The sequence below is a fragment of the Heliconius melpomene genome, chromosome 10, assembly GCF_056956725.1.
Source record: "Heliconius melpomene rosina isolate 202511_hmr_F chromosome 10, ASM5695672v1, whole genome shotgun sequence".
NCBI lineage: Eukaryota > Metazoa > Arthropoda > Insecta > Lepidoptera > Nymphalidae > Heliconius > Heliconius melpomene.
The window spans coordinates 15,512,776-15,533,475 of NC_140398.1; the positions used below are offsets into that span (position 1 = coordinate 15,512,776).

The 20,700-nt window shown below is 30.5% G+C and overlaps 1 protein-coding gene and 1 long non-coding RNA gene across 5 annotated transcripts in view; both read left to right on the top strand.

The window, feature by feature from the left end:
- Positions 1 to 7,225, top strand: part of LOC146535904 (uncharacterized) — a 37,706-nt gene extending 30,481 nt beyond the window's left edge. Inside the window, exon 3 of the long non-coding RNA XR_014878378.1 lies at positions 7,138 to 7,225. This is a non-coding gene — a long non-coding RNA (uncharacterized LOC146535904). The remainder of the gene's footprint in view (positions 1 to 7,137) is intronic.
- Positions 1 to 20,700, top strand: part of LOC146535903 (uncharacterized) — an 89,136-nt gene that overhangs the window by 54,676 nt on the left and 13,760 nt on the right. For all 4 annotated transcript variants that reach the window (XM_085190911.1, XM_085190913.1, XM_085190912.1 and 1 more), the window contains exons 2-3: positions 19,660 to 19,867; positions 20,269 to 20,479. In XM_085190911.1, coding sequence (XP_085047037.1) covers positions 19,660 to 19,867; positions 20,269 to 20,479 — 419 coding nt within the window. The remainder of the gene's footprint in view (positions 1 to 19,659; positions 19,868 to 20,268; positions 20,480 to 20,700) is intronic.

A 20,700-nucleotide genomic window follows, 5' to 3' on the forward strand; every position in this document is an offset into this window, starting at 1 on the left:
CCTCGTAACGTCAATTACATACTATTTTTTATTAGTATTAAAATGCATGTTTCATTTAAAACCTGCCACCGCTTTCGCCGACGGTCATTGCCATCGGAAGATCATTTCACATTGCCGCCATCTAGAATGCAATTCGACTAGTTTGATTAAATAACACCCGTAATATATAGATAGGTAGCGGTACGAGCTATTTGTGGTAGTTGTTTTTATATATTAATTATTATTAATTAATAAGGATGGTGAAACAGGAAGTAATGATTATTAATAATGTTTATTTATTGGGAATAACTATCAAATGAAGTTATAATGTATTCATTTATTAGATTTATTCAAAGTGTTTGTGTATATTTTAAGGTCTTATTTAAGGTTTAGTATTTGTAATGTCTAGTTATTATAAAATAATTAACTAAATATACAAATTGTGTAAGGCGGTCGTTGTGCAGGGACACAAGGATATGACTGTAAGGCGACGCTTGTGGGTTCGATTCCCACTCGGATGAATGAATTGTTACTTAATTATATGTTCCTTTCGTCGTTCTGAGATCAAGGCAAATAGTTCGGCTTTGTGTTCCGCCACTTAACACGCACTGCTTCGAAAAATTTGGTGGCAAGTTTAAAATTAGGTTCCCTCTGCCTACCCTGCTGTGTGCACTAGGTTCCCTCTGCCTTCACTATGTGGTTACATAGTGAAGCTGACAGAGTATATTTGGAGACACGACATCAAAAGTTCATATCCTTTTAACCTCTAATCGTAAAGCGTAATCGCTTCGCCAACATAAAAAATCGTGACCCCATTACACTGACGTAATAAAAACTGTTGTTATTGTGCAATAAGCCCTAGACTACAAAAATCAGTATTCAAAGTAGAATAGCCGACTTTCACTCGTTCAATTCCCGATTCGTCTGTACCGATGTTGCACCGGTAAAAACGTCGCGAATTGAATTCAATATTAAGTAGAGCGGAAACACTGTATTGTTATACAAATTGAATTATCTGTGAACTTTTCGATATATTTAATTAAATAAGGATTTTTCTTAGAGAATGATAGTAATTGAGGTTATCGTGGTGTCAAGGGTGTGACTGTAACGCGACGGATGTGGGTTCGATCACCACTCGAGGGTATGAATTATTAAAAAAAAACTATGAGAATAAAGCTATTTTTATTATTTTTTTATTTATTATTATAATTTGTAAATAAAGTATTAATTAAAAATATAAAAAAAAAAACAAATTATTATTTCCTAATATTTTCTTTTCGTTGCTCTGACACCATGGCAATAGCCCGGTGTTCTGCCGTTTAATAGCAGTCCCTCAAAATAATCTGCGGAAAATGTGAAACGGAGTGTCTTATCACTAGATTCCCTCTGCCTGCTCTGTGCGGGATACACCGTGAAGCTGATTTAATTTTAAGACAGTAAATGTCGATAGTAAACAGCTTCCTTGGTGTTACCTAATTGGATTATGCTTGGCTAAGGTGTGTAGCATGGTAATTGTGCAAATTGTATGGCTAGCGAAAGCTATGTAATAACTAAAATATAAATTTACTAAAATAACAATACTAAAAGGGTATTTTTATGTGTTTTTAGTATTGTTCTTTTTATGTTATAAACAATCATTTTTTTTTATTTTAAGTAAACCTACATATATTTAGTTCATAATAACAAATATAAATCAACTTCATAAAGTATTACAATTATTATAACAAACTAGGTCTTATAACTAGTTCAAATTTGATTGTAACACTTAATTATAACTTTTGCAACTATATATAATAACATATATTAATTAAAATTACATAATATACTATTATATGACGGATACTAACATATCATATGATGAACGATCATTTAGATTATAGGGTCACTATAGACGGAGGCTTTTGACACTGGAGGCTGTACTGCCTTCAAATAAAGATTACTTTTCAGTGGCATATTGGTATATTATGTCATAGGATTATTGTATCTAATCACGTACACGCCATTGAAACTAAAAGTATCCTTCCGTCACTACTTTCTCTAAACGTGAGTGCAATTGAGTAGTTTAGTAGATCACGTGTGTTGTGTAATATATCGGCCCTTTAGGGAATTGTTCTACTATGACAGTTTTTTTAAGTTTTCGTTGTATCCCGAACATAATAGGAAAGGTAGAGGGAAATTGAAAACCTAGTGATAAGACACTCTGTTACGATTAAGACTAGTTTGGTTCCCAACTACGATGAATTTTGTAGGTGTAGTGCGAAGCATTTGCTGTTATTTCCTATAAAAACATAAACAGACCGAGGGAAAACATTAATTATTAAAGTTAAATTATTCATATTTTATGAAATTATAATTATATTAATATTAATACAGTTAAGTTACCTTTAATAGTCAACTTATATAATATTAGTCTCAATTTTATTCATAAGCCCTATTTACATTTAAACAAACAAAATTGTTACAGTTAAAAAAATATTCAAGAGGTCAGTCTTGGCGCTTGGCGCACAAAAGCGTGTGACCGTAACCGCGATAGGGTGTGAGTACTATTCCCACTTGAAGAAATGAAATATTTCCATTTCTTCGCTCTGGTAAAAAGACAAAGCGCGGCGTTGAGTTTCGCCACTTAACATGCAATGCCTCCAGAGTTCGGAGGAAAATGGGGAACGGACACACACACATACACTAGGTTCCTATACCAGGTTCCCTCTGTTTACCTTGCTGTGAGTGGAATACAGCGTGAAGCTAAAAAAAGCTTTATAGTAACGCCACTACAAGTTTCATACAAGGCGTAACTGTGTCATGCTATTATTTTAGCGTGCTTCACCAATTAAGAGAGCAATTACACTACATATAAAAGAATATTAATATGCCCATCTAGACGAGTTTTGAGTGTGATATAACGTACATTTAATTGCATTTCTTTATATCTATACTAATATAATAAAGCGGAAGAGTTTGTTTGTTTGTTTGTTTGAACGCTAAGATCTCTGGATCTACTGGATCGATTTACTTTGTTTTTGTTTTGTATGAAAGCTGCATTCTTCAGAAGTGCTATAGGCTATATAATATTACATTACACATATGTACTAATAAATTAAAATACTTTCTAATTTGTCATGCAATTTATTCTGCCATGTTAATAACAACCGTCGTCGCTACGCGACCGCGTTCGTTACCGCGTCATTTTGATATTCATCCTTATGAAAATAAATATAATAGTCACTTTTAGCATTTCATATAGATTGAAATTATATTTGTATAGAAATTATATTCTTATATTTCAAGCAGGCGTAGCCGCGTCCGGGTCCGCTAGTAATCTTATAAAATAGTAGCTGAAGATTATTTAAAGTTGAATATAGCCGACGGCGTAGTCCAGTGGAGATGGCCCAGACGAGACGAGCGGAGAGATGTTTTTTTTCTACTATTCGTTTCGTTATTCCACATCGCTAAGCTTGTAACTCTCCGCTTTGGACTTCTCCGCACATCTCCGCTTTGGTGGAGTCTAGGACTAAGTGTTGTAACAGGGGTGGATTCGTTATTTCGTAAATGGTTACTTCTACGTATAGTAGTAACTATAGATTTTATCGTCAGCCTATCGACCTCAATAAACCGTGAAGCTATATGAACAAGAAAAATGTGTGACGTCATAAGTCATTTAAGTTAGTTGTGGACATAGCCCTCGTTGAAATATCTATATTCAAATAATAGATGTTTTAGCAGTTTTAAATCATGTATCTTCTGCATTTCGTTAAAAAAAGTGAGCTGAGAATAGAGACTCTCAAATACCCGTAAAACTATACGTATATATATATATAACGTAAAACATTGATATTAAAAAATATGTTATATTATATTATTACTTTATTTAAATAATAATAGAAATAAATCTTACTCACTTTTCGTTTTGCTCTTTCAGTTTCTTGTACAGTGGGTACAAAAAGCATTATTCGCAACTGCTCCATATATAAGCTGAGGTCACGATTTTGCTAACCTTTCTTAAGCCAGCATTTGTCACAGTTATTCAAATAGAGTTTAAATAACTATTGTGAAAGGAATAATAAAAGCCAAAAACATTTCATAATGGCTGCGAGAAGTCTACTTAGTAGTTTGTAATAGAAATGTCGTGATAATATTTTAGATTTATTAGCAGTTATCAGTGAAATTTGGGTAAGCCCGTTTGTGTTGGTATTGGAAGATTAGAATGATAAATATTTAGCTATATCGCTTGCGTTTGGTGGTGTAGGCGGAGAGGTTAGTGATATTTTATGTAATTTTGTATCATTTCGTTATAGGTGATAAGGAAAAAGTCTCGTTGCTAAGATAAACATTTCTCCAATCAGTATTTGAACCCATAGCCTCTTTGCCGTTAATGACGCTAGGGGGAGTCCATACAATTATATGGCACATCTGTGTTAATAACTGTTAGTAAATATAATTACAAAAAAAGTATATTATATTACTTTTACTTCACAAATAAAAATAATAATTCTTAAATCTATCTCAATAGGTTACTCTCTCTTAATAAATAACTTCCAGACAGCAATAAGCAATACTGAAAGTAGAAATAGATATACAGATATTTAAATAGGCCTTTAGCATAACTTTATCAGTGCAAGTTCTATTACATCACAATCTAGGTCTTACTAAACTTTCTTGCGTAATATTAATAAGAAAATGTATAATTTTCGCAAATACCGACAAGTACTGAATATTTGCATAGACGCATAGTACTAATAGGCGGGCAATCGGTTGAAACTTGGATTACATAGTAATTTATATCTAGGAAACAATTTCACGTGTTACACTTATTTACGTAAGAGTGTTTATTCACTGTTTTATTGTTGTAATATAGTGTAGAATACAATGGAAATTTTATAATAGGATATATTGAATTTAGAATTTTCTACATAATTATTAGAGATCCTTCATCAGAGAACCGCATAGAAATATATATTGGCTGAAATTTTTGTATAGATACTGAACATATGAAGTTCATGGAATGAACATATGAAATTTTCATAATTTTTATATAGAAAAATAAGGATTATCGTCCTTATCAGAATCAGTCGTCTTTTAGAAACACTAAAAATATTGCCCTTACGATTAGCAACTAAGTGCCACCTGTAATACGGCAGTGTCATACAAAATTATATATTTTTTTAAATTAATAACTCATACAATTTGAAAGGGCTCTACATACATTCATCATAGTCTAAACTAAATACGTTCATCTAACACAATACAAAATAAAAGAAAGATGTAATCTCATTGACACGATTTCAAAAGTGCGTGTACACTGTACAGTGTATGTGTGTATATGAAAAGCGTGTTTCTCAATAACTATCTTTAATCCACATCTCGATGTTTTCACACATCACGTCGTACTATATTTTACTACCTAATTGTCGTTGTTGAAGTTATGAAGTGTTAAAGTTTATGTCAAAGTAGCTTCAAGCTTTTTCTCGCATTGCAGGGTAGGTAGAGGGAACTTAGTGCTAAGACACTCCTTTAACCATTTGCGCAGATCTTTTTTATATTTCATGAAAAATATAATAATGAAAAGTGAACAATCAATGAATAGCAGAAAAAAATTGTGACATTTGAAAAATGTATGAGTATGTAAGTAATAGCAATAGGAATATTATATTTCTTTTGATTATCTTGTATCTAAATAGGTATCGTAAACAATAGTTATCTTCACAATAGTATTGTAACATGTCAATAACTTCGAGGGCAGGAGGCGTTCTACTATGACATATTGAAGATAACGTCTGCGCATGCGCAGATGTTGATATAAAGATCACCGATAACACATAGTTGCATGAGAGAGTTATTATTAGACTTACTTTTATAACTTCTTCATAATTTTTTTTTTCATGATACTTTAATATTGGAAATATAACCAATATTTTATCTTTAAGGCTTTTACGCAATCAAAATGAATGTAACTGTTCCTTGTAAACTTAACGAGTAAGCTGTAGAATGATATCAGTGTTATGTCTTGGGTTGCTCTAAGGCTTGAATAGTGAATAAATGGTAAATATATGTTATAAGTTTGGATCCTTTTAATAATAAAAAATAACCAAATCCAAGCTCGTGAAAAAATAAGCACGTATAATTTTAGTCATTTATTGCACGTCTAATAAAAAAGTTTACCATTTCCAAAAAATAAACAAAAATGCAAATATAAAATTTAATTAAATTACAATATTAATTACAATTACAAAATCAAATTATTTAATATTTACTCACAATTGTACCACAGACAAGATAGATATATAAATAAGAGCTTATCGACTTATCACATTACTGGGCTTAGCTTTACGAACAGCTTTGACTTGTATCACGAGCTACATTCTTATTTCACAACGAGAGGAAAATACGTTATATAACATCTTATATATTTAAACAATAATAATTATATTATATTTTTCTTTTGTTATATTATAATTTTATAACTAATTATTTTAAGGTAGGTAGAGAAAACAGATAGGGTTGTAACTGCGTTCTCTGTGCTACAGCACCTAGATAGACCCTACATCACTATTTATAAAATAGCCTACTAACATATGAATATCAATTAATTTCAACAGTAATAAACTAATAAAAGATTTAATCTAGTTTAGAGCTTTACACTAAGCTTTAATGTTATAAAATATATTAACATAGTTAAATTACGACACCAAAAGCTACAATCATTTCGCATATTTTCGTGTCAAGTGATAAATTGTGTGTAATGACCGCCCCGGGCTCGGCTGCGCACGCGCATATTAATTTATGAACAGATCGTGAAGTGGCCATTTCTTTCTAACATCACTATAAAAATTATATGATTTTTGTTTTATATACACGAATGGCGGTATAAGTACTAAATTGCTTGAAGTATTACAGATTGTATAACACTAAGTACTCTAATATTTTGTATATATAAATTTGAAAATAAATCAACTCGGTCTTGGCACAGTACTGTGTTGGACTGTAATATACGTTTAGGGGCTCGATATGAATATCTGGGGGGATGAATAATTTTCAAATTCTAGTAAGAATCCTCTTCTCAGTAAGGAAGGGAATATATTTAAATTCAGGTTTGCTCTGGCTCTACAAACAAATATTTCCAAATATAATAACTTTTACTTATAAATATTACTCTTGTTACAGGTAAATTGGCTGTTAACATAAAAATTATGAAAAATCGTAAACGCCATTGACTTGGAAGAATTAAGGTTGTATCCACATATTTTTTGTTTACTAGCATTAAAAAATGAATTAAAATTATTATTATTATATATTTTATTATGGACAGTTGTAACAGTGTCAGCTTTAGTTAAAATTACTAAATTATACTTATTTTACTTTTTATTATACTTCTTTAACGTATAAATATTAAAATATTGACCAAAAACTTAATAAATATTGACCAAAAACTTATTAAATTTATTATAAACATAATAAATCTTACTATATCAACTTAGTTGTGGTTTGCATGCACTAATAGCATATAGCGTATATTATTACTACAGTTCACTCGCGGTAACAATTTACAGTCGTTGTCAGATCGGTCTCAAGGTTTTTGTGATTTATTACAGCATACAAAGATAGTTTGACAGCGCTTATAAAGTAATTTTGTATGTTATTAAGGCGGACTGGAGTACCTAAACTAGGTTATTGTTTTAATCTTTCATCATTCTGTGGCATGTGGCATGTATAGCATTTGTTTGTCGAATAACTATCATTATGACATGTAATCAGTACTAATAATGTCACGTTCTAAATGTCTAGGATTTGTTTTGAAAGTATAGTCAATTTTTTTTCAAGGTTGCACGAGGCAAAGAATGTTAGACAGAGAGAGTCAGTTTCTCAAATACTTAGAGGTGGTAATAGATTCAAAACCCTCCACAATTCCAGTTGACACTGTCAAGTCCATTCCAGATGTTGCTACTGTTGAGTAGTTTTGCCTTTTAGCATTTATATAACATATACGTTATAAGAAATAATATCAATTGTATAATAATGAATGAAACATCATAATCTTTAAAAATTTACATCGTCTTCTTTCAACTTAATATTTATAAAAACTTACCTATACCACTCACACCTTTCATTATAATGACCACCTTTATTCTATGCTCTTTTTATACATAGAAAAAACACATACATAACTATTTTTTTAAGGTTCATCGTTTACGTAGATTTACATAATACTCTACAACCGAATCTATTGTTATTTACATACAAATATAAGCTCGTTTGATTGGCAGCGGCATTTAAAGACATACTTTAAACGGTGGGCCTGATTACTTCCTTCTTGTTATAATGTTTCTACATAATATTGAAAATTAGGTACGTAATTATCCTTGTGTAATGTAGTATTAATGGTATTGGTAATTTTTCAACATAGAAAGGTTAATAGGACGGTTGTATTACATTATATTTGTAAAGGAAATATGTTTATTTTATAAAACCTGGTCCAAAAGACACTAAAACAGACGACCAGTAAGCTTTTAAAAAACCAGTTACCCAATAGAGTCGCTGATTACTTAGTTTGTTAATTATTTTGTAAAATAATAAGCCAAAAAACTCAGAGCTAATGCTAATATTTCATTATTTAGTTATTTTATATGTTAATTTATTCATACTGATGTCCTACGAATTTTAGTAATGTCAAAATTTGTAAGGATGGATGGATGAGTTTTGATTTTTCACGCAAAAACTAATGAACTGATTTAGATGAAATTTTATAATAATAGCATATACATCAGAATGACACATAGGTTACAATATATGTTAAGAGTATAATTTAGCTATATAACAATAAAATTAAGCGGGCGAAGCCGCATTATTTTCGTATATAGTGTACATGTTATTATTATGCTGGTCATGCATAAAATATACTTTTTTTCTATATTTTATGCAAAATTCATAATGTCGAATTATGGCACGGGATGTAGCTTAAAGGAAATAATTTAAAAATAAATTTAATTTAAAATGATTTATATTAAAAAATGGTATGACCTCAATAAAAAATATCGATTATAATACTTATTACCAAAGCCCAGTAAATCTCTTAACACGCGTAGATCTCTCAATCGTTTATATTTATTACAAAAAAATCACGACAATGTAACAGTTCGTTAAATCCCATAATATGCCATTATTCGCGTTTAAGGAAATATTTTTTATATTAAAGTAGGTAGTAGTTAATAACTATAGACTCACGTCGATATTAGATAATAACTTTAACTAATTTTATTTGTATGGAAAAGGTCACAGAGAATGGTTTGAAGATGAGCATGACGCGAGGCATTCGGTCAATAAGTCGTAGGTTGAGTGACGTAATGCCAACATAACATTATCACCTTTGAATACAAAATGATTTTGTGCCAGGTGTTTTAAATCCTTATTGCTATAATAAAAAATTCTAAATATTTCACGTTTTTTCCTACATAGCAACACGAAATAAATGGTAGTGTCAAAACACTCCGCTGTCCTTTCGTGAACACAACTTCGTGGAAAATTAAAATTAACTTTGTGGGGTTAGAGCCCATTTGCGTTTACGCTCTGTTGTTATTTCACTATGCCATGATGGATATGTATATCAGATCTTTAACGAACTTATTGCAATAATATAAATTTTGTATTAAGCTTCAACATACCTTAATATTATAGCTTAATTGCATTCCACGAACAAATTAAATAGTAATAATAATGACATTTTGATGATGTTTATATACTTGTAAATATCTTTGATTTGATTGTAATTATTTTAAAACTTGAATTTTATCACAGTCGTATATAAAATTAATTAAAACATAAAATTTTAAGTTATCCTTTTATAAAGAATCAATTTACATAACTACCCTTATAATTAATGCTGTATATTAATAGATCCATTATGTCGACGTTAATCGGTGAAGGTTTTTTTAAATTTATAATTTATCCCACACAATTCAAGATTTATTATAAATATAATATAAGTTGAGTTGAGTTCAGCCACTCTACACGCAATGCCTCCAGAATTCGGCAGAAAGTGGGGAACGGAGGGATTTAGCACTAGGTCCCCTCTGCCTATCCTGCTGTGTGCGGGATACAACGTAAAACTGATTTATTTATTTAATTTAAGTAATAACCGAGTCGTGGAATAGCTTTTGACTGTAATCGTATTAGGCATGGGATCGATTCCCACTGGGGGCAATAAATTATTTTCTTTTCTGTGGTCTAGTAAAACGTCGCCACTACACGCCACGCCATAACAGAGAATCCTTAACACTAGGTTCATTTTGCTTAGTTAGTGAAGCCGTAAAAAAAATAATTATAATAATCGCCTTAAGACAAGACGTGAGTCCGAACCATTACTTATGAGATAATCCTTATTTAAATCGATTTATATAATTTGAAAGTGATACATTTCTCTTCGTGATACATTTCTTCAAATCCAGTCACGTTTAAAGTTCGTGAGAGGTAAGTACCGGCTGTATTCTAATTAGAGTGATTGGAAACATATTATCTATTTACCTTTGGATTCTTTTGCACACCCATTTAATAGTATGAATCAAGTAACGGACATTCACGAGTCGTGATTCGGTTAAGTAACTGCTTATTATCAATGAATTGTAAGTAAGTTGATCTAAAATTTGTAAATTTTGTAATACTTTTTAATGTTAGCTTATAATTGGTGCTAGATATAATAGTTTTAAGTTATTTAATATGAAAATACTTGTTTTTAGATTAAAGTTTAGTTTTATATCATCAATTTTTGATATTTTTATTAAGTAACCAATTACAATGAGGATTTTTTTCAATTTAGAATGTTGTATACAATATTGTATGCTTAAATGTCAAATGCAAGCTTATATTATATGATTAAGGTTATTAGAAACTATTTTTATTGTTATAAAAAAATCGTACGTGTTTATGTATTTAAGAGCTTTAACGTCCATAATATGTTAGGAGACAGTCGACTTATAGTAAGCCTATCTTTGATTATGTGGAAAAAAATGTTCATAACGAAGAATTGTCATTATTTTTAGGTTCACGCTGTATTCAGTGAATAGCAGGGTAGTTTGAGGGAACCTGGGAACGTAGTGCTAAGATACTCTGTTCCCATTCAGACAATTCCATTCCCTATTTTCACATAAAACATTTTTTTTTATAAAATTTAGGCGTTACTAAGTTAACCATTAGTTGTACTAGCACCATTTCACTAGATTACCGTCTATTCTACAATAGTACATACTTATAGTATACTATACATATATAAAGCACGATCACGACTCGGTGTTGGGTGTCTGTAGAGACTGTGGAGTCGACAGGTCCGCTGCGCCCACTTGTTACTATTGCGAAACCGAAACCGGACAGTGTTCACTTGCAATAGGACGCAGGAATTCGTAAGGGCATTTAGCCTTTCTTAAAATAAGATATTTTTAATAGAAAGCCACTAAAATAGAAAGAATTTGAAGATATTTTAAAAAAATTCTTAGATAAGTATTGCACAAAACAATTAAGCTTTTTTTAGGTAGGTATTAGGTAGGTAGGTATTAGGTTTTCTGTATATCTCTTCCTTTTTGTTAATGTTTTTATTAAAGCTTTTCTTTAATAATGAATTCCATAACGAATATATTTGTTAGGTATAATTACCGTGTATATGTTAAATTTTTAAAAAATATTTAAGTACTCAAATTGACTATAGCAAATATACGTCTCGTCTCCATGCTTGCAAAATGACTTCATCATTAAGTACTTGAAATTTCATAAAAAAAAAACTGAGTAAGCGATTAAACCGGATTCAATTTGACACAATGTTAAACTCACGCGCATCAGCTGTTAAGCAACTTAATATGTAAATTTGAGAAGGAAAATCCATTATATACATTTGAAGGACACCCGATAGTGCAAGAGCTTGCGTGAGTTTCCCATACTATTTGATTGTTAAATGCGTTACAAAATAATAGGTAGGAAATCAAGCCTGTAATTAAAAAAAGGTTCTTCTTAATTATACGGACTTGGGACCGTCGTGGATTTTCCATCGTTATTGCTGCCACTCGGTGGTATAAATTATTTTCATTCATTAGAAACGGAGTGTTATAACACTACAAGTAACATTTTGCTTACTCTGATACACGCGGCAGAATGTGTGAAGGTAAGAAAAAATTTAATGCGGAATACATTAAAAATATTTTAAGGTATATGTGATGCTGCTTAATCATTACCATGCTTTTCCTTACATGTTGTTGATTTTTTTATTTCGACTAAACGGCGTATACACTTAAACAAACTAATAATATCTAAAAAAAACCAAAGAAAGATGAAGAAGAAGTTCAAACTAAAAATATCTAAAGAAAAGCCAAAGAAAACAATCATAATTAATTATAAGTACCTAACTTAAATACTGAATAGTTTTTCAAATAATAATAAAGGATCTTTAAATATCAAGGTTTCTATTAAAAAACCTTTTAATAAAGAGTAATTTATATTTTATTATTGTATTGTGTAAGTTTTGAGTATACGTTTATTTGACATGTAAAAACGTGACTGATAGCGTGAACTGTGGGCCACTTAGAGCTATACTCTATCAACTAATCTTAAGTAGTAGTATAGTAATATTTTTTATTACCAATTTAAAATATAACTAATATTTTTTTGAAGGTCCTATAATTTAATTATAAGGATTTAGTCGCGACGTGGATATTTTTTCGAATTTATTTGCGTGTAAGAGATTATACTACTAAAGTATATGAGTAGTAATATTGTATAAGGTAGTAGTATGGCATTTATAATGAGAATATTTTGAAGATGACAACAATCGATGAGCACATTAACTTTGCCCACGTAATTTCCAAATTCTTAATATTTAAGCAAATATATTACCTTTTGTTTTGAATTACGTAAGATTACTATTTAAATTTATATCTTTATGAACGATTATTTTTGGAAAATTTCACTTTGTCTCCGATTTTGTTATGGCAAATCCTTAACACAAGACAAAAATGTAGTAGATAATGACTGAACTGATAATGAAAAATGTAGTAGATAGTAGACGATGCTTACAAAAGAATTTAGCATATTTTTTTAATGATGTACTTCATATTCATAATTAATGTTAGTTTTAAATCATAATTAACTAGAATTTAGGAGAGCCAGAGTGACACGTTTCTCTGCCTACACTCCGCCTACAATGCGGGATAAACTACGAAACAGAACTATTTTCTGTTCACATACATTAATATATCAACAATAACAATAAATATATTCATGTTCTTTGCATAAATCCTTAAATTTACCAACAATATAGTTAAGTTTAAGTACAGACATTACCCTATTAAGGTGTGAAATAAATAAAACTTAAAGTGCTGGGAAAGACCTTGTATTTTCTATGTATTTTGTAATATAGATCTTTAATATGATAAAACTGTATTCACGACGTTGGAACATGCATTTACATTTTATTTGTAAGATTAAGGTATAATTTTTTTTATTAAATGTTCACACCAAGAAAATAAGAATATTTCTTATATTTATTTTATTAATAGAATGTAAGAAATTTGCAGGATGGCATTTGCTATAAATATTGTTATTATAGAGTTTTTATTATAATCACTGAATAAATGAGTTCTCAGAAATTTTCTTTATGCCAGTGCAATTTGAGCCTACATAATTATAAGGATCGTACTAAACTAAATGCCAAGGTTTACTGGTTTCAAGTGATCTATATAGATTATAGAATTACTTGAGCGTTCAATATTAATAATTCAGTGGAATGTTAGTGTTGAAGAAGTATATTATCTTCATTTAAGTGAATAGCAATAGAATAGACTGATATAGAGTTTTTTTGCATATAGACTTAATTAGTGTTGGGTGGGACTCAACGCCGCAACCTGTCCAAACAGGCTGGGAAAAAACTAGTGTCTAATAATATTCCCCCGAATGAAGGTCTACGGGATCCGCGAAAAATATGTCATTTTCAAAATCGCTTCAATACCTTCTTGTTTTCATTTTCATAGAATTGAAAATTATATGAAAATGAAATATTTTTATATAATTTTCAATTAGGAAAAACTTGATGACAAATATTTTACTTTTTTATTTATGTTTATCTAGATATTTTGTGACATTAGTTAAAAATATCCACTTTGAGTTGAACGAAAAAATAAAACGTGTAAAGTAATTGTTTATAATATAAATAATTAAAACGTTTAATTAGAATTAACAAATTATCAAGCAAAAATATATTAAGTACGGGACATTGAGTGAAGTAATAAATAATGTAGAAAATTTAAGTAACTATGCCACTAACATTTTGCAAGCTCCAGTTAAGCGTTACAGTTATGCATATTTTGAAAGTAAAACATACAATTAACTGTAAGAAAACATTAAATGATAAATAGTAAGAAGGTCGTTTCAAGACTATAAAAATTCTTTGTCGTACTTCGCCCGTGAAGAATGAGGTTACTAGCTCGAGGTACCTAAGACTTTTTTTGGCAAATTTCCTTGGAATATTTAGTGTTTTGCTATTTTTGGACAAAAAACTAGGACTGGGACGTGAGAAATTAGTTTTAACAACTGATTTTTCATGTAGAAAAAAGTAAAGAAAATAATTTGTTATTCTTTGTTTTATTGAGTATTATGTAGTTGTTATTTAATAATGCCGAAATAAATAATATTTATTATATAATTGTTCTTGGTGGTGATATTTACTCGATTACAATAAATAATAAGTAAGATATTAACTTTGTGTATTTTTTCACCGAACCTTATTATTATAATATGTAGATATCTAAAAAAATAAAATAAAAATTACGAGCAAATAAGAAAATGAATCGCAATCAGTAAATTTTCCTGGAAAAATGGCGGTAGCATAACACAGCGGTAACTTTGTGCGAAATGAATATTTCATTAAATTCTTTTAATACTTCAAGTAACTTAAAGTTACTTGAGATATTTAAATATATTATAAACTTATAATTCTTAAACGGTCAAATAAATTATGAATAACACCTCAGACCAGCTATTTCATATCGAATGACAGATCTCAAACGAGTCGTAGCGCCCTTTACTTGTCCATGTAAGTAAATTGCAAAACAAGTAAGTGTACTTTGTTTTATTGCAACCGAAATAGATTTGTGAACTAAAGTATTGTGATGTCGTAATTTAAACCCATAGAACTTAACTCTACAAAATTTCAGTAAAGCCTAAGCTGCTAATGGCCAATTGAAATCTTGAACTATGTTTTAAATTAAAGGCGCAGGGGCATAGGTGTGTGACTGTAAAAGCGACTGATAGTGGGTTCGATCCCCACTCGAGGAAACGAAATATTTATTTAAACTTATATTTTCCTTTCTTCGCTCTGGTGTCAAGGCACAGCGCGGCGTTGAGTTTCAGCACTCAACATGCAATGCTTCCGGAATTCGGTGAAAAGTGGGGAATATGGGGAAGACTATCTTAACATTTGGTTCTCTCTGTCTAGCCTGTTTGCGGGATACAGCGTGAAGGTTTTACGTAAATTTACGGTCAATTACATTTTAAGCAAAAATAAATACATATTTGTCAAATTAATAACTAGATATGCTTTCTATGATAGAAGTTTATAAGTCAAGGCCTTTAATGCTATACTTCTAATAATAATAATAACTTAGCTACGATACAAATTGTGAAATCTAGAACGGACACACTGATTGATTTTAATTTGTTTATGATAGTACGGATCCAGTGCACGCCTACACCTTTGTTCGTGTATTTGAAATGAATATATTCTAACAGTTCCAAGGTTATACATGATATATGATTGAGCGTCGGGTCTAATGTGAAATTGTACTTTAGTGGAGCAGAGGCACGAGGGTGTGAATGTAACGCGACGGTTGGGGGTTCGATTCCTACGGACAGAAAAAGAAATATTTAACATTTTCATTTCCTCGCTCTTGTAACGAGGCAACAACGTTGAGTTCCGAAACTCAAGAAATCTCTCTAGAATTCAGCGGAAAGCGGAGAACGGAAGTATCTTAATGGAAACGGAGTGACCTCCTCTTTCTCTTTCGTTCTTTCTGTCTCCTATGTGCGGGATACAGCGTGAAAGGTAGTTAGTTATAAAGGCACGCAGCCTCAATCCAGACCTCTAGTTTCGTAAGAGTAAACCACACTTGCATTGTTATCTTTCATATCGAATGACAAATCTGAAACGAATTGCATACTATTACGTGTTTGTTGAGAACAAATGACGGTACGATTCAATATTTAATGTCCTTGCAATTATAAGAAATAAGGTTTTTTAATTTTAATTATCTATTTTCTCAGGCTCACTGGCTCAACCGGATGTGCTAGATGATATAATTTGTCGATAAGTTGAAAAAAATGAGCTTTATTAACAAACTATTTCAAATTTATCGTTATATTTATAAAAAAAAACTAAATAATAACGTAAAAAAGTTAAGTATGCAAGCTATCACAAAAAAATGGTAATTGAAATTTTTACTATAATAAGAAAAAAATATATGAAATCTTACAGGTTTATTTAATTATTAAAATACACCGCATTCAAGAAATAATAATTACTTACAGAAATTAAATTAACATTTATACAAATCCTATAACTTATATAAATCCTAAACTTTAATAAACTTTAACATTATCTTGAAATAATTGTACACTAAATTAAATAAGCCACCTTATTTGATCTGTTCTCACAGCTCTGCCCACACGCCGTTTATAGCGGACAAGTAACATCCCACTTATATTGTTAGTAACTAATGTTAGTTGATTCATTTAGTGTATAAATTAACTAATTATACATATAATAGAAATAATTGTAATTTGAACAATTTTTTACTAATTAATATAAAAAAAAATCATTTCTCAGCTTTAGTATATGTATAAAGCGGGATGTAGAGTACCTTTCAGGCACTCAACAAGTAATGTTTTGAAAATTAAATGAGGGAGAGGGCGAGCAGTTGCTGTTTTTAGTTAGTAATTAATATTATAATTAATATTTTAAATATAATTCCTCAGAATTATGCACGCCTTAACGAATCCTGTATGGAAATGTATAAAAACTTAAATAAAATCACACCTATTATTCATTTATGTAACAACAAATAAATATTCGGGTTAAAAAGTAAATTAGAGTCTATAGACATATAAAACAAATTTCAACACTTACTCGAAAAGGGCCGGAAGTAATCTACAATATTATTTTTTACTGTACTTATAAGGGACATAGCAAGACAAATTTTCAATAATGCTAAATGGTTTAATTATTTATATGTGGTTTCTTACCAATTAAAGTCATATGGCACATTCCTACTTTTCCTTTTTCTTCATTAAGATTCTATAAAAAAAAAACAAAATCTGTTAACGCATTTAGACATACAATGAATGTAAATTATAAAAATAAATTGGAACTGCTCTGGCCGCCTACACCTCGTAGCGCTTAATAGTAAACTTGTTCCGTGCAAAATAAATAGAATACATTTAAAGGAATATGTACGTAAAAGTATAGGTCGATGTACGATTAATATATTTACTTGTGTTGTTGACATGACTATATATAAAGTAGTACTAAAAATCTTTTTTTTTCTTTTTTTATGGGATTTATAAAAATGTATTTTAATTTTTTCCATACAAAATATGTACCTTTTTACTTTATAAAAATAATTATATTAATAAAGTTAAATGCCAATTAAACGGTAGCTAGTTCTTAGCCTATACTAAACTTTATACTTCGAAACATATCTGCTAAACCCTTTTTTTTAAGAATAAGAATTACTAATATTTTTTACATCCATTTTTTATGCGCTTAACGCGAAGGCTGTGTCAACTGAATAGAAAGCGCCTGAACGCGCCAAAAGGAGCAGGTTTGATTCCCGCTACGTTCAGTTTTTTATCTTCTCAGTGTTGATTTTTAAAAAATTAATGATTTACAAACTAAATATTTTATTATTTTAATATAGGGCTATTGCATTGTGTAAGTAACTTACAAAATTAACAATCAATATAGCTAATAGCCCTTAAATTGATAGCCATGGAAATTAATTGATTGAAATATCTATATTGTTACGGTGTAGTTTTACGTTATTTCGCTATGGGAGAATAATTCTTTGTGCTAGCATTATTAACTATTGTTTATAGCTATGTCTTTGTTATTTTATAGGCGGTACGTTACAACATATGACAGCCGTACATTTGTTCATGAGAGAGGTAGCTAATGATGTATTGTAATTACTTTATTATTTTGTTATTTGCAAACTATTACATATTTATAAAAGCTGTCATGGTCCAGAAGTACAAGGGTAACGTGTCAGTTATGGGTTCGATCCCCATTCGAGGGAATGAATTACTATTTCTTAACATTTTCATTTCTTTGTTCTGGCATAAGGCGTAAGCCAGGCGTTAGGTTCCGTCACTAAATACGCAATACCTCAAATAATATAAATAATAGAGCAGCCCAATATTTCTAAGTTTAAAGAAAATACGCCTATTTAAAATTATTTAGATATCCGTAATAGGAACTAAATGTCTCCTTTTTCTTTTTCGAAGAAATATCTATCTTTTATATATTTAATAATACCTTTATTGCGTTCTGTCCGGTACATGTCAACTGTGTCATGACGGCCTTAAACTTTTGAAAGCTAAGTAATAAGTGCCACTTTATCATTTTCTTTATCATACACTTGAAGTGTTAACATAATAATTGTAGTAAAATCTCAAAAATATTTGCTATATTTCTAGTTATATAGTATATTAATAGTTCAAACGTGCGCGGGAGTCAGCCGCTGCCCTAAATCCCACACTCCTCGTGATTGTATGACGTGATAAATACTCAAAATTATTAATACATAATGATAGATTTAAAAGCCTGAGTGGTACAGCAGGTTCGATTCTCACACGAAGAAATGAAATATTTCATATTTTTATTTCTTCGCTCTGGTGTCGAGGTAAAACGCGTCGTTGAGTTCCGCCACTCAACACCCAATGCCTCCAGAAGACGGCGGAAAGTGGACTATCAACATAAAATTGCTTTAATATTTATTTATTAGAAGCCTATAGCTTTTAAGCGTGTTGCTTAATTATTATTGACGCCATCATTGCCACGGTTTCTTAATTTTAAATAACTAACAAGTATTTTTATGAAACTACTTATATATGTAAGTAAATATAATAAACTTATGAAAGATACTAATGAGTGATCTAAAAAAGCAAATAGATTTCAATATTATGAGTAAATAATGTGAGGTGTGGTTATATCAGTGCAGTTAGTTTAAGTGAATGCAAGTGTAGTTTAATTTTGTTATCTACAAGGCCGGTGGTGCAATTGTTCTGAATAGTTCTCTTAGAATAGCTATCAACGGCGCAGTCTTGATTACATAGTTCCTTAAGTGTTAAGGTAATAATAAATAGGAAATCATTAAATAAAAATCTATTTTTACTGTAAATAAAATCACTGTACGAATAAAAATTAATAAAATGACGTTTTATTTATGTATTTTCTGCATTTGCAGTTTTTACTTGTATAATTAATTATTTTTTGCGTTTACGTTTGCATGAAAGATTTTTAAAATATTAAAATATTATTTAAATTAACCTAAGAAATACAAATCAAATTACCTCTGGGTTTACCCTCTCTTTTTCTAGCTGATTTATTTATTTCTTCTAAGTCTTTTTACGTCTTTTTCTTATATTCTTTTATCTTTACAGAATGTCTCGGAGCACAGGACCGCGGGTCACGGCAGCGCTCCGGCCCTATACGAAGCGTGCCCGTTGCGGCAGATATAAAGAGGGAAGTTGATTTTGACTGTCCTGAAGAATTTGGATACTACCCTCATCCCACCGATTGCACGTTGTATTACGTATGCGTGTTCGGGGGCGCGTTACTCGAATCATGCACTGGTGGCCTTATGTACAGGTAAATGTTATTAAAATCATAAAAACTGCCAATTTTGCAATATTTTTCTAGGTTTATGCTGTATAGCTGGGTAGGGAGAAAACCCTTATTAAGATACACTGGTCCCTTCTTTCCGACTAATGACTCTGTGCGGTGAGTCGAGGAATTCAACGCCGGGCTTTGTCTACCAGAGCGAAGCAATTATGATAAAAATAATAGATTCTCGTGAGTGTGATAACTTACATAAATTATTGAGCTGGATTAAATACATTTTGCCAATAGGCAATACGACATCTGCCGGGCCCGCTAACACTATCATAATTTAAAAATCCTTCTAGTATAAAATTAATGTTTCGATTTGCAAAAGCAAGATATTTTTGTTTATTTGTTTCTATATTGCAAGATTTTCTTTTATTTTATAGCCACGAGCTCCAAACATGTGATTGGCCACGTAATGTGGGCTGCGACGCCACTGGTGCTGTGGTAGCAGAAGACTTGGAACGACTAAATGAGAGGGAGCCTCCACCCCGTCCCCCACCGCGCCGTAATCCTCCTCCGCCACAGAGGGCGCAGCCGAATCCTGTTATCACTTCTCGAGGTCAACCTAAGTTTAATCGGCAAGAATACGAAAAGGTATATTATTATTATATTATTAAAAATAAATAAAAAGTGTATAATTATATACTTTGTATAATTAAAAGTTGCAGTATAACAACTAGTATTGTAAATTCTTGTTTTTTATTGTTTGTATCAGTACTGTTCTGATTATGTCGTAATGCAGTAAATTAAAAATATTTTTCTAATTTCTACAGAATTTTGGTCCTTCCTAGTTCCGTATCTTATTAAGATTTTAA